Source organism: Ptychodera flava, chromosome 14 (assembly GCF_041260155.1).
Source record: "Ptychodera flava strain L36383 chromosome 14, AS_Pfla_20210202, whole genome shotgun sequence".
NCBI lineage: Eukaryota > Metazoa > Hemichordata > Enteropneusta > Ptychoderidae > Ptychodera > Ptychodera flava.
Window position 1 is genome coordinate 36,822,970 of NC_091941.1, and position 16,541 is coordinate 36,839,510.

General features: G+C 38.5%; 1 protein-coding gene across 2 annotated transcripts in view; it reads left to right on the forward strand.

Moving 5' to 3' along the window:
• The first annotated feature begins 14,982 nt into the window (after positions 1 to 14,982).
• LOC139150349 (adhesion G protein-coupled receptor E3-like) overlaps positions 14,983 to 16,541 on the forward strand; it is a 47,786-nt gene continuing 46,227 nt past the window's right edge. For both annotated transcript variants that reach the window (XM_070722649.1, XM_070722650.1), the window contains exons 1-2: positions 14,983 to 15,108; positions 15,490 to 15,653. In XM_070722649.1, coding sequence (XP_070578750.1) covers positions 15,612 to 15,653 — 42 coding nt within the window. In that variant the 5' untranslated portion in view covers positions 14,983 to 15,108; positions 15,490 to 15,611. The remainder of the gene's footprint in view (positions 15,109 to 15,489; positions 15,654 to 16,541) is intronic.

The following is a 16,541-nucleotide window of genomic DNA, read 5'->3' on the forward strand; positions in this document are numbered from 1 at the left end:
AATAGTGTGAGCCTCGTCGATTGTCATTGAATACTAATAATGTTTTCAAAATCGCAACAATAACATGTTGATTTTATCCATATTGAATAGCATTTCGGTTTGTTGTTCGTTTCAAATGTTTTCCTCCATTTACTTAATTAGTGCTTTATTTACATTCATAATATACATCACTGACAATTTTGGAGTCTTCCTCGAATAGTGAAATCGGGACAAATCAACTGCCAGTGATTTGGTATCTTTGAAAAGGACATCCACTGTTTTCAAGTGAGTAAAAAGTCTTCTTGTATTGAAACAATAATTTAATATTCAGAATTGCGTGACTCTTGTTAAGCGCTACTGTATAGATAATCATACGTTTTCTTTGAAATTAATGGAATTGGCAACTCGTACTAACCCTTGAAATGACAAGGTACCGTGTGGTAGAACATCGCAGAGAGTAACTCTATATAAACAGTCATCAGTCATTCGAGGTGGAAGGGGCATTATCATTGTGCTTCGAAACACGCTAAACTGCGAGTTAAAACACCAACCATATTTCACCTGAATTTGCACTACGTTGAAAACTTGAAACAGTCATTTTTAGGCATGGAGTGCTGAATACATGGGAACTAGGGCAGCCTGATAGCAATCAGTGGTTAAGATGAGAATTGTTAAATAATGCAATGACTTCAGTTTAGAAATTCATTTTTGATATGTCGAACAGTTTGACGATTAATATTAGTATTTTCTAAAATTCTCATAATATTATGAAACATGTCATTATTCTTACTTATGTTACAACTGTTGCTGTTGTCACTAGTTTCATGTGAACAGTGATGTAACTCATCTCAGATACCTAGTCTATCTCGGCACTTACGGATATTTCACATTCTCAAGCGAAACATCGCTTTCTTGCTTATCTGTTAACTCCCGCTTGGACCATATCAATAAACAACGTTGCCTATTTATTTCCAGGCTAATTTAGAAATGTGAAATTTCTAGTTTCCATTGGAATTATTTCCTTTTGTTGACGAGGGAAATGGAAGGGCAGGTTAATTTTGTTGTGACACTAATCTTAAACTCAGTGATATCATCAATAGATAACGGATGAAAAGTAACTTGTAATAGAACTGATTCGTGAGTGAGCACGTACCGATTTCTCACTGGTTAGTAATGTTTTCATTTGCCTGCATGTGGAAACAGATTACATGTCAGAAGAGGGACATGAATGTCTTGTAGGAGAACACAGTGTAATGTTCCGCCATGGTATTGTTGTTTTACGATTTTATAAACTCGATCTTTACAATCTGGAATATCATCGAAAATTTATATTCAATTCCGTCAACTCTTACAATCTAGGGAAATGTCTGATTTTGTAAGATGTCACAGAATGCAGGCATGGTACGTCACGTGACTCCTCGCTGTGCATGTAAACGGGAATGGCGGTTAGGGTTGCATGTAAACGGGAATGGCGATTGGATGAGCTGTGAGTCAGCAGCTCTCCGGTGACCTTCCTACATTGACCTTGTACGAAATAACGAAGGCAAAGTCCAACAAATAACTTCTATTGAGAGAAACCTAAACTGAAAATCTAGTCAAATCAGATTTATCCTTTAAAGTGACACATATGAAGATTGATATCTTAACAACCCGTGAAAGTTAATGACCTTTTCAGTCATGGCATCTTCTTCTCTTTTTCTGCCCCCTTCTCTCTTTGGCCCGTTCTCCGTTTGCTATACTTACTGTACATCTATCATGTTACACAGAGATTAAAATCAAGTGTAATTTCATTATATCATTGGCTGAATCTTTTTACGTATAACATACCTTTCTTGGCAGTGGACTTCAAACCATACTTTTGATCATAATACCTAGGAAATGAATACAAGATAAATATTGTCGCGTATTAAATTGCAATTCACACAGTAGATGACAAATGTTTGCAATGTCGATCATAAACACATGCATCGGAACTGAAAGTCACCTTTCGTATTTCTCTGACAAATATTTGTACAGCGACTTTCTGCATTATTCTGTTGACAACCTTCGAGAGTTAACGTGGTAATTGCTATCCCTAATGAATTTGTTTTCGTGAAAGGGGGAATGTGACGTTTTCCTTAGAGATTAATTTAGAAATGACGCCGAGAAGCGCGAATACACGTGTCGGCAGCATAGACGGTTTCAATCGTACGGAACATAAATATCGTTTCTTTTGATCTATGCCTATCAGGGAATTAGTTGTCAAAGAAAACATACTCTTAGTGACAGATAGCATGTGTCACAGGATAACTATCATACTGTCTCATTTCAATGGTGATCGGCTTATCATAACCAAAGAGGTATGCCATAAGCTTGATTAAAAGCGAGTCACGATCAACACTTACCTTCAAATGCACATTCCTCGGGTTTTATTCTTTTAATGGCATGATCAGCAATTAAAATGGTGACTAAGCAAATTTTTAGTCTTATGTACGGGAATATGTTTGTGTGCAAGTTGTATTACGCCCGAGTGCAATAAGTATATTCATACTTCGATCTTACTCTGCACTGTCTTTTGGCAGCGACATTACCTGCGACAAAAAATACATTCCTAGTTTATGAACATAGTAAGGGTGAAGATGTGATTAATGCGTGTGTCATATTGTATGTGTGTGTTTGTGTGTGTATGTTAGAGAGAGGGATAGAGAGAGAGCGACAGATTCAGATATACATCCGATGACAGACAGACAGACAGACAGGCAGACAGGCAAGCAGAGACAGTGAGACAAAGGAAGAGAGACAGAGATCTAGAGACAGGAGGCAACAATCAAGTGACCGAGAAAAAAACAATGTTGTCTTTGACCTTGTCCCTGTTTTCTACGAACGCAACGATTAAATGAGGTGTCAAATTTTCCTGACACTTCATGATGTCTTTCATACCATAAATGCAGGTGTGATGACAGATGATAGAATATAATTTCTTTAATCTTTGGTCTTCACTACATCAACTTCACAAGAAAAACCTACTTTTCTGAAACTTCGGGACTAAATTTGTAAACTGCCATTCATACTTTATTTACTTAATCGACAATGGTGAGAAAATCGAACAAAAATTTCCCTGACACACGGACGTGATGTGTCATTATTATGGTGAACGCTGACGTGGATGGTATTGACCGATTCCTGTACTTTTTGATAATTAGTTCTTCAATTATATGTTTACCTACCTTATATACTCCCCGTCGAGCACGCTTGTTTGATGATTCCGTTTCATGGTCATTTTAAGTGAAATGTGTCTATATCTACAGTAATTAAAACGTTCATAATTCCTGATGATTGACAGCCTTTTAGCATCAGTGGCTGTATCATTGTATGTTTCTTTTAAACGGTGTTTATCGCTTTATTTGTATAGGTGCTAATTGTTGTGTTAGATGACAGCTTAGTATGTCCTCTTTTCCTTTCTACGGGCCTAACTTTCATCAAAACTCTAATTGCGGGATCTATCAATATAAGATCAACACATAAATTTGTCTCGTTGTATAGTGATATTCGATCATAATGAAACACCGTTTCCTTAGAGCAAGAATTTGCAAACGGGAACATAAAAATAAGAATTGACTAGATTCTCAAATATTGGCTATGGAGCCGTAGACCAAATTTATTAAGAGTAAAACTGGTTCAAAAGGACATGTGCCATTTCTAGTCTCTATATTCAATAATTGATTTGCCATAGATTACCGCGTCTGCAACCAGATAGATTTCATTATAACATAAGTATTATGTTAACATGCTTAATTTGTAGGATGACGTACCATGACAACAAAGTTTCCCAAAACAACCCAGCAAATGCTCGTTGAACTGCTGATTTGAACCGAGTAAAGAAGCTTTAAAAACAACAAGCTGGAAAACGTACAAATCTTAAATCTGGCCGTTTTGTGATTTCCACGTTATCAAAATATTACAAAATATTACCCAATATATTGAAAAGACAATATCTGTAACTTATGATAATACTTTCACAACATTATGTTCTGCGATACAAACGCATTTTTAAATTAAAATACAAAGTTCTTGCCTTGACAACTTAATTGTGACAATGGGTAATGTCATTGTTGATAAAGAAATTCAGGTCAGGACTAAAATCAATTCAGTCTCAAACAGTTTAAAAGTTGTTTAATCACAACACAACTTGTGAAGCAGAAACGCATTGGACATTGCACAGATACAGAATGTGACATTGTTTTGACGGAGGCATTTCGACATAACTTTGGCAGTCGATCAAGAATCTGTTTTTTTAAACATGACAAAAATACTGGTAAATAAATAAAATGTTACTATCAATTAAACTTTTACTCCTGCTATGAAGGAACTACCCTATCGACTCAGTGTTTGATATTTGCTTGTTTAAACGCACCTTAAAGGAAACGCATTACACCGGCTCTAAAAGAATTAAATTGGTCCTAAATCGTTGGCAGATGTTAGGTTGATCTCGGTATTCTAATTTCATCTGCTGCTGTACAAGATTGATGGAATATAAGTCATGACACCATCTGTCGTGAATTAAGAACAACTCCATTAAATACGTTCCGCATTGACGTGATTATAAATTTTTATGAGTTTCGGCATTCGAATTTTCGGTTCAGCCTGTTACAATGCTTTGAAATATCTGCTGTTGAACCAGTGTGAAACTGGAACTTGAGACATACGTACCCCATTTGACGACAGTTTAAAAGTTGCTAAATCACAACATTATTTGTGCAGCAGAAAGATAAATGAATTACCATGTAGATTCCTAATTGCCATTATATGTCATTTACAAATTTTGATACAGACAAGGTTATTGAAATAAGCCTTGTCTCCCGTACGTGACGGTGTTTCTAAATTGATGTAAAGACACCGTCCACAGTCATTGCACTGTTTGCTGTTTCTTAGACTAAATCGCGTTTTACTTTGTTGGCTATCCCTCGAGTGAGACTCGTTATATATAATTTCGATAGATGGAGGATATTGCATGAATGTATGTTGATTTCGCCCTCACCAGAATATTCCAATTTTACAAAGAAATCACCCAGGTAAAATAAACGATCACCAATTTGCGCAATGCCAAGCTCCTTCCATAAGCACGTCAACTGTCGTCCATTCTCGAGTGCCACGAGTCTGTTCTCACGAGTTTTGCCCATGACAACGTCATTAAAGAAAGCAAACACACTTTTATAACATTTTGCGTTGTTTATACCAGCGAGCACGACAAATGCTTCGCCAAATCCCCATTTACGTTTCCGGTGATTTAGGTTTTTGGTCAGTAGCTGATGTATATCGTAAAAAGAGAATTTGCCTGGACATGTAACTGCAAAGCTAGACAGACACCCACATTAAATGCAAAAATTTTATACCTAGAATTAACGACATGTTTTATTCACCAACCTTTATTCTCGCCGCTGCGTGATGTCTACCCACGCACGGAGTCACAACTCATGCTGTTGGTAAGCAAATAATTAAAAATTCTGTCATACTTGTCACTGCGAGGAAGAAGTACACCTTAGGGATTGCATTAAAATACTGCGCAACTATACAAAGGTCAGCTGTCAGCAGATGAAACGTTTGTGAGGCAGTGACCTCCGATGTACGCAGACTCTGATAAGAGTACAGAGTTATAATTGTCCGTTGAAGTAATGCTACGCATCATTAGCAGCAAAGCAAGGGCCATTACGCGATATGTTTGTCGCATTCTACGTTCTCTTTGCCACAGCATCACCACTGCTCCTACGATAGCAAAGACTGAAAGTCGTCGATGACATCAATGGGTTACGAAGTCTTGAAAATAACCAATTTGCTCTTTAGTTCGCTCGGTCTCTCATATAAGATGAGATGGCCCGACTTTCTGGTAACTTTATACCACAGTAACACCTATAAATAGGTGTTTAGGCCTAAAAGGGTTAAGTAAAAACACCGGCTTTTCAGCACCTCTAAAAGTAGCACTGTTAGCATACGCTAGCAAGCTATTTGCAAGTGAGAAAGACAAGTTTTAATGATGTCTGTGAACACAACGATATATATAAATCCTCACATTCAGCGAGAAAGTTTTGACTGTGTGGTGTGAATACATACTAAGTGAATACTACACAATTAAGCTCAATTGAATGTACACGCATCTGGATGTGGTCTTACGAGAGCGATGGACACAGTACTGTAATTTCAAGCAATGAATAATCTTGCTCCTGATTATCTGAATGATTTTAGAAGTGTTAAAGCAGATCCATAAACGTAACATCAGGTCTGCAAACAGAGAAGATTTGTATATCCCAGGGCATAGAACCCATTTTTTTTTTAAAGAAGTTATGTACAGTGGGATTAAAAATTAATATTGAATACTTTGCCTGGAGAGATTTAATCTTGCTCTTCACTTCAATCATTAAAAAAAAATACAAGTGCCATTTTTTCATATAGTTCAGATCATCTCGCTCTTTATGTAGATGTTTTGTTTGTTTTTAGGTTGTTTTTCTACTTTCAGTGCTTTTACATTTTTTGTAATTTTACTGTTTTTAGATTTCTTACTGTATTTTTTTAATGTACATTTTGTTTTACTGGGCACTGTGAGAAGAGCCAAAGGCTCAACACTTTATCGAGTGGTAATACATGTGGTAATAATAATATTTATTATTATTGTACTTGGGCCTCAGCCCAAGTACATTTGTTTTCATTCCGTGGGAAAAAACTGTAAGGTATAACCATTTCTGGCTGAGACCAGGGAGGGCAAAATGTATTGGCTTCATCTTTCTTGGCATAATAAATGGCGTAATGATGTTAACTGAATGGAAGTGCTGCTCTCAGCCAGTCTTGAATAAGTGAGATGTGAATATTAATGCTTCTCTATCTGAGTTTTTGCCACAAAATCTTCTGAATATAATCAAAATGTGCATCGAAATGCAACAATTAATGCACCCTCCGTTTCCTAGGCGATGGCACGACCCTTGCTACACCCACTGGACGAGCCAAAGTGGGAGGGGTAATTTCAGTTCGGTCGAACAAGAGGGCTCGAGACCAGAATTTAACATTTAAACTTGAAACATGTTTAATCGCTGACAAGATGTGGACTAGTGTTAATCAAAGAAAAAGTGTGAAAAGGAAAGGTTTTATATCCCGGACACAATGAAAAACATTACGACAGGAAACTGTACCCCCAGTTGAGAATAGTAATGCCCACAGCGATGGAGAACACTTATCCTTGAGCTGAGAAAACCAGACCATCATTTCGAAATAGAGCTGCAGATTCGAGAAGCTCGTTCAAAATAGCTAGGTACACCCCATAAAGGGGTGGTTTCGAGTTTTGAGGGCAAATTTCGCCTCCTTCATATAGAAATCGTACGTTTGTTTTTCCAGGAGAACACACCATTTGACACAAAATTTGCATGTAAAGGGGTCGCCAGTAAGCACGTGGTCAAATCTGGCATAAGAAACAATATGAAATGTTGGGTAAAGCCAGTCCAAAATAAACTGATTTGAACTGTTGTGTTTTGTAATTTATACCACTGCAGTAACATTACCTTTTTTTGACAACATCACACAATGTAATACGTTTTGAAACTGAATACTCCGACGTATTCTGTGTCTCCTTTGCTAAAAAATACGGTATGCCGATTACCATGTAAGGAGATGATGACGTCAAGACAGATTTGTAGTGTGTTTGGTCCTGGATGGTGCACGAAGTTTTGTCAAGGTAGCTTGTGTATTTATTTCCTAAATGGGAGAGATTAGGGTCGATCTAAACGAAGGCCGAAGAATGTTATGATACTCTAAGCGAGCTGAACTCTAACGCAAATGGTTGGATAATTTGGAGGATGTCTAGTATGATCTCGTCTCATTAAGATTATTTGGCGGTCAGTATCGAATTTCAACTGCGTCACAAGTTTGCGAAATGAGTATTCCGTCGAACGGTCAACGAATGATATTTTAGAAATCTGGAGACATGGCACATCGCATTTTTATTTCAGTATTTTATATTTTACAAAAGATTTAAGAAGCAATGTTTTTGTAGAAAATTCTAAAAAAATTTAGGAAGATTTGATTGCGAACACATTTTCACTTGGGGTCAACTAGCTCTGCGTACGATGCCGTGTGTTCCGCTACAGCTAATCGCCCCGCTCACCACAGCCCTGCAAAGACCCGTACGTTGGGTCGGTGACGTCAAATCCATTTTGGAACTTGACGTAAAAAGCCAAATTACTGCTGAAATTCAGCGTTCTTGGGCCCAAGTCGTATCCCAGCCTACCTCAGCTACTCGATCGCTTCCAAAATGACAGTCTTTTATTCACTTCTCGTAAATAACCGTCGATGTCGGCAACTCTCTCGCTAGCCCTGCGTACGATGCTGTGTGTTAGCTGTAGCACATAGCATCGTACGCAGGGCTAGGGGTCAACATGGGGTCGCAGCCATGTTGCCTCAAAACTTATTTCTGTCTGCACTCAAAACTCAAAAATGTCGGATATGAACCTGAAAAATCGATGCAATTTTGTCAAACTTCGGCGAAATTTCAGCCTATAGACAAAATTTCATCTAGGTAAGGTAAATTTACTGAAATTTGATCGACAAATAATCCTGAGCTTGAACGTGACAGCTCGCCTTCTCCGCGAAGTCAAGCATCCAGCTGCCCATACACAGTTGCCCATATGGCCAGGTTTATGAGATTGTTTTCAAGCGACGGCGGCAGACCGTACGGGGCTCTGGATATGAACCTACCGCCGGTGTAGCTGTAATAACTGTTGCGTTGTTTTTAGTGCCCACGGACGAAGTCCTGGGGGAGTTATAGGTTTGGTCATGTCAGTCCGTCCGTCCGTCCGTTCACGCAGATATCTCAGACATGCCCTGGTCAATTTCTTTCAAACTTTGCACAAGAATAGTACCCAACCCCATACAGATGCACGTCGATTTGTTTCACAATGCGATCGAATTTGGCCGTGTTAGAGGACTTTTTAGTTTACACCTCCATAGACTCCATGTATAAGGCAGTTCTCCATAGATTCCATGTATAAGGCCAAGAAAAATAAAAAATTAGTTTCTCATCGTATTCATATTGCCTAAAGGATGCAGTGACACAGTTTTTTGTCCCCACGGATAAAGTCCAGGGGGCTTATAGATTGGGTCATATCCGTCCGTGAGTCCATCAGTGAGTCCATCGGTTCACGCAGATATCTCAGACATTTTGACACAATATCATGTGACCTTGGTGACCTTTGACCTCAAATATACATTATTGTCCATAACTCAGTAACCACAAGTGCTAAACCTTTCATATTTGGTATGATGGGACACCTTATGACGCCACATATTGTACCTCATTAATTATGCGCATATCTTATTTTGAGCGAGCCAATAGAGCTAGAGGTCTGATTTTTGGTATATAGGGATAAGTTAACAATATAATTGTTTGACAAAACGTGACGTGACCTCAATGACCTTTGACCTCAAATATACATATTTGTCCACAACTCAGTAACCACAAGTGCTACACCCTTCATATTTGGTATGATAGGACACCTTATGACACCATATATCTTATTTTGAGCGAGCCAATAGAGCTAAAGGTCTGATTTTTGGTATATAGGAAAACTTAGGAATACAATTATTATGACAAAATGTGACGTGACCTCAATGACCTTTGACCTCAAATATATATATTTGTCCACAACTCAGTAACCACAAGTGCTACATCCTTCATATTTGGTATGATAGGACACCTTATGACACCATATATTGTACCTCATTAATTATGCGCATATCTTATTTTGAGCGAGCCAATACAGCTAGAGGTCTGATTTTTGGTATATAGGAATAACTTAGCAATACAATTATTATGACAAAATGTGACGTGACCTCAATGACCTTTGACCTCAAATATATATATTTGTCCACAACTCAGTAACCACAAGTGCTACATCCTTCATATTTGGTATGATAAGACACCTTATGACACCACATATTGTACCTCATTAATTATGCGCATATCTAATTCTGAGCAAGCCAATAGAGCTGGATGTCCGATTTTTGGTATATAGGGATAAACTATAGGGTAGAAATCTAAATATGCCCATCTAAATATTAGACATTACCATCGAGAACAAAAGAAATTTGCTGTAATTTGAATATTTGAGGAGTTTAAGCAATATCCACTATAAATAAAGAACCCCTGCCTCAAACTCCACAAAAGTTGGTAGACATATTTTGCCGTTGTCATGCCATTGCTTCGTTTAATAACCAGTTAATCAATGCTAATTGACAGGAGGAAATTCAAGACCATATTTGAATAGTAGTATATATTGTCCTCAAAATTACTCTATCACGGCCCAAGTACTCATTGCCTTCAGCAATACTGCCTTGTTATTATTATTATTATTATTATTATTATTATTATTATTATTATTATTGTACTTGGGCCTCAGCCCAAGTACATTTGTTTTCATTCCGTGGGAAAAAACTCTGTAAGGTATAACCATTTCTGGCTGAGACCAGGGAGGGCAAAATGTCTTGGCTTCATCTTTCTTGGCATAATAAATGGCGTAATGATGTTAACTGAATGGAAGTGCTGCTCTCAGCCAGTCTTGAATAAGTGAGATGTGAATATTAATGCTTCTCTATCTGAGTTTTTGCCACAAAATCTTCTGAATATAATCAAAATGTGCATCGAAATGCAACAATTAATGCACCCTCCGTTTCCTAGGCAATGGCACGACCCTTGCTACACCCACTGGACGAGCCAAAGTGGGAGGGGTAATTTCAGTTTGGTCGAACAAGAGGGCTCGAGACCAGAATTTAACATTTAAACTTGAAACATGTTTAATCGCTGACAAGATGTGGACTAGTGTTAATCGAAGTAAAATTGTGAAAAGGAAAGGTTTTATATCCCGGACACAATGAAAAACATTACGACTGGAAACTGTACCCCCAGTTGAGAATAGTAATGCCCACAGCGATGGAGAACACTTATCCTTGAGCTGAGAAAACCAGACCATCATTTCAAAATAGAGCTGCAGATTCGAGAAGCTCGTTCAAAATAGCTAGGTACACCCCATAGGGGTGGTTTCGAGTTTTGAGGGCAAATTTCGCCTCCTTCATATAGAAATCGTACGTTTGTTTTTCCAGGAGAACACACCATTTGACACAAAATTTGCATGTAAAGGGGTCGCCAGTAAGCACGTGGTCAAATCTGGCATAAGAAACAATATGAAATGTTGGGTAAAGCCAGTCCAAAATAAACTGATTTGAACTTTGTGTTTTGTAATTTATACCACTGCAGTAACATTACCTTTTTTTGACAACATCACACAATGTAATACGTTTGAAACTGAATACTCCGACGTATTCTGTGTCTCCTTTGCTAAAAAAATACGGTATGCCGATTACCATGTAAGGAGATGATGACGTCAAGACAGATTTGTAGTGTGTTTGGTCCTGGATGGTGCACGAAGTTTTGTCAAGGTAGCTTGTGTATTTATTTCCTAAATGGGAGAGATTAGGGTCGATCTAAACGAAGGCCGAAGAATGTTATGATCCTCTAGCGAGCTGAACTCTAATGCGAATGGTTGGATAATTTGGAGGATGTCTAGTATGATCTCGTCTCATTAAGATTATTTGGCGGTCAGTATTGAATTTCAACTGCGTCACAAGTTTGCGAAATGAGTATTCCGTCGAACGGTCAACGAACGATATTTTAGAAATCTGGAGACATGGCACATCGCATTTTATTTTAATATTTTATATTTTACAAAAGATGTAAGAAGCAATGATTTTGTCGAAATTCTGAAAAAATATAGGAAGATTTGATCGCGAACACATTTTCACTTGGGTCAACTAGCTCTGCGTATACGGTACGATGCTGTGTGTTCCGCTACAGCTAATCGCCCCGCTCACCACAGCCCTGCAAAGACCCGTACGCGTACGTAGGGTCGGTGACGTCAAATCCATTTTGGGACTTGACGTAAAAAGCCAAATTACTGCCGAAATTCAGCGTTCTTGGGCCCAAGTCGTATCCCAGCCTACCTCAGCTACTCGATCGCTTCCAAAAATGACAGTCTTTTATTCACTTCTCGTAAATAACCGTCGATGTCGGCAACTCTCTCGCTAGCCCTGCGTACGATGCTGTGTGTTAGCTGTAGCACATAGCATCGTACGCAGGGCTAGGGGTCAACATGGGGTCGCAGCCATGTTGCCTCAAAACTTATTTCTGTCTGCACTCAAAACTCAAAAATGTCGGATATGAACCTGAAAAATCGATGCAATTTTGTCAAACTTCGGCGAAATTTCAGCCTATAGACAAAATTTCATCTAGGTAAGGTAAATTTACTGAAATTTGATCGACAAATAATCCTGAGCTTGAACGTGACAGCTCGCCTTCTCCGCGAAGTCAAGTATCCAGCTGCCATACACAGTTGCCCATATGGCCAGGTTTATGAGATTGTTTTCAAGCACGGCGGCAGACCGTACGGGGCTCTGGATATGAACCTACCGCCGGTGTAGCTGTAATAACTGTTGCGTTGTTTTTAGTGCCCACGGACGAAGTCCTGGGGGAGTTATAGGTTTGGTCATGTCAGTCCGTCCGTCCGTCCGTTCACGCAGATATCTCAGACATGCCCTGGTCAATTTCTTTTCAAACTTTGCACAAGAATAGTACCCAACCCCATACAGATGCACGTCGATTTGTTTCACAATGCGATCGAATTTGGCCGTGTTAGAGGACTTTTTAGTTTACACCTCCATAGACTCCCATGTATAAGGCAGTTCTCCATAGACTTTCATGTATAAGGCCAAAAAAAAAAAATTTAGTTTCTCATCGTATTCATATTGCCTAAAGGATGCAGTGACACAGTTTTTTGTCCCCACGGATAAAGTCCAGGGGGCTTATAGATTGGGTCATATCCGTCCGTGAGTCCATCAGTGAGTCCATCGGTTGACGCAGATATCTCAGACATTTTGACAAAATATCATGTGACCTTGGTGACCTTTGACCTCAAATATACATTATTGTCCATAACTCAGTAACCACAAGTGCTAAACCTTTCATATTTGGTATGATGGGACACCTTATGACGCCACATATTGTACCTCATTAATTATGCGCATATCTAATTTTGAGCGAGCCAATAGAGCTAGAGGTCTGATTTTTGGTATATAGGGATAAGTTAACAATATAATTTCTTTGACAAAATGTCACGTGACCTCAATGACCTTTGACCTCAAATATACATATTTGTCCACAACTCAGTAACCACAAGTGCTACACCCTTCATATTTGGTATGATAGGACACCTTATGACACCATATATTGCACCTCATTAATTATGCGCATATCTTATTTTGAGCGAGCCAATAGAGCTAGAGGTCTGATTTTTGGTATATAGGAATAACTTAGCAATACAATTATTATGACAAAATGTGACGTGACCTCAATGACCTTTGACCTCAAATATATATATTTGTCCACAACTCAGTAACCACAAGTGCTACATCCTTCATATTTGGTATGATAAGACACCTAACGACACCACATATTGTACCTTATTAATTATGCGCATATCTAATTTGAGCGAGCCAATAGAGCTAGAGGTCTGATTTTTGGTATATAGGAAAACTTAGCAATACAATTATTTTGACAAAATGTCATGTGACTCAATGACCTTTGACCTCAAATATATATATTTGTCCACAACTCAGTAACCACAAGTGCTACCCTTCATATTTGGTATGATGGGACACCTTATGACACCACATATTGTACCTCATTACTTATTCGCATATCTAATTCTGAGCAAGCCAATAGAGCTAGATGTCCGATTTTTGTATATAGGGATAACTATAGGGTAGAAATCTAAATATGCCCATCTAAATATTAGACATCTACCATCGAGAACAAAAGAAATTTGCTGTAATTTGAATATTTAAGGAGTTTAAGCAATTTCACTATAAATAAAGAACCCCTGCCTCAAACTCCACAAAAGTTGTAGACATATTTTGCCGTTGTCATGCCATTGCTTCGTTTAATAACCAGTTAATCAAATGCCTAATTGACAGGAGGAAATTCAAGACCATATTTGAATAGTAGTATATATTGTCCTCAAAATTACTCTATCTCGGCCCAAGTACTCATTGCCTTCAGCAATCCTGCCTTGTTATTATTATTATTATTTCAATTGCATACAAACATACACACACGCTGATAAAATGTACAGCTTTTGCGTCGGCAGAGATAGAAATCATCAAGTTTTAGACATTTTGTCATGCAAATGAGTGTACAACGCGGTTGTTGGTTTACCCCTAAGCAATTTTACTATCATAAAAACGTTTTAAAAGGTACACAAAGTGATTTATAGTTTTAATCATGAACAGGATAAAATGTATGCATTTTATTGTAACCAATAGGGATCCAATGAATGTCGGAAGGCCATGGTCAAACACTATTTCAAGTCTATCTTAAGGAAAAGACTGCTAAATAAAACGGATAATATTTATGTCCTGATCAAATAGCAATCGCTCTACCTGAAGGAGGGCGATGCATATGTCGCAGATGCTGGTGAAAAATTGTCTTCAGTTCGTGCAAAAGGTATAGATTTGTTATCACTACAATCTTTTCCTGATGTTGGTACGGCGCCAATTGTGATACTTGCGTTAACTGAAGGTCAAATGTCAACTTAGAAACAGTTTGTCATGTGATGAAAGCTGTTGATAGATAAATAAACCGGCAAAATTATTCAAGCATTATGATCAAAGCAATACACCGTACGGCCTACTGGAATAGTATTATCGTGCATACGAAGAAGAAAATCAAGTGGTCCCTTTCTGACCAGCTGTTGAAAATTACATACACCGCACAGGGTTTTTATCAAAAGTGTTCGAACGCTTTTATTGATCGGAACAAAATCACCGTTGATTTCAGTCGCCTATATTTACTGCCTTATGACTCTTTCACCATCATTGCCCATACCGGTCCCTTGCAATACTCCTCGCTCAGTTGTATGATATGCCTTACCGATTGCGGGCGCTCTGTAAATGTGTTAATAATGCATGAGGTTTTCGTATAACAGCCAGCATGTTTGCAATGTTTTGCATAATCATTTAGTTCTGGGATTCTATTCACTGCACACGCTGATCAGAAAATTCCAGGTAAGTACGTGAGGATGAAATTTCAGACTATTTAAGCTACTTCCTCGTTTATTTGCGATTCCTTAAGACAGTTAAAAAGGTAACGCATCTTTTTTCACGTCTTATTGTGCGATGCTGTCTCGTTCTGAGAGAGCCCAGTTCGAACCCAGCTTTAGACGCTAATCCACAATCGCCGAAATCACGGATTTTAATGCCTATTAAAAAATTATTGACATATTACACCATATGCTGGTTTTTGTGTGATAAATTTCACTGGCCATGTATGACGCTCTCTATACGCAATATTGCCAACTACCGAAAGCAAAGTATCACAGAGATCGAATTTTGTATCAGCAAGAATATCTAATGATATATAACATCAGATGTCGGTTACATTAACAGATACCTGGCGAGGTTCGGGTTCACAGAAAACCTAACAACGAGAACCTAACTACAAAACCTAATAACAAGAGTTCATCCCACTGACAACGACGAGTATCCGGATAGCCCCGACCACCTTCATAATGTTGAACGCACAGAACCAAAGAAGGCGTATTACGTTCTGGGTACGTATTCTTATCAGTGATTTTTGACATTTCATCGGATCGGTGAGACCTACGACTTGCGTAAGCTAAAATACCAGTATCACGCGAACCTTAGTGACCAGTTTGGTCCCTCATTTTCCGTAACAGAGACTTGAGGGATGTCGACACGAATTTGCTATCGCTCTACTATCTTCCCATAATCTGCCATATGGCTGCGAGTGTGATTTTAAACTGAGTGTACCTGGACTATGGTTGACCAATTTTTTGCGGGGCATTGAAAGTGTAGCTAGTTACTAGCCGTTTCCGAATAGTTCCGAACCACCTATCCGTTGGGAAGCAACGCCCTCTGAAACGTGAAGCTGACGTCGTTAAATGAGAGCAATACATGTAATAGCAAATAAACAAAGATGAACTTACACTCGAAAGAGGACGTCTATAAAGCTTTAGCAATAGATCGTAGGTAATACCATCGGGATAATAGCATCATCTACACGCATAGCTATTCATATGCATGCACGGCTCTGTTAGGTTATTGTAACCGCTTTGATTACGCATATGAACAGTTACTACGCAATCTTGTGTGAACACGGCCATCATGTTACCATTGAACAATCAAGGAAAAGCTCGCGTAATAAAGGAAACAAAGCTAGCGCCTGTAGACATTCTTTATGGCGACTTTTGTTTCATTTCAGTGGTCAGTTAATTCATAGACAGTAGAAGCGAGACAGTCTATGGTTACATGTATCCATAGATCCTTGGTCTATGATGTATCTGACGCAAAACAGACACTTGCTGAGCAGTTGACTACACATCTTAAGCGGACGAAGTGAATTAGTAATGACGTCATTTCTCACCTGATTGCATATTGTGTGCGGAGGGACTGTGTGGTCAGAAAAACCTGATATCAAA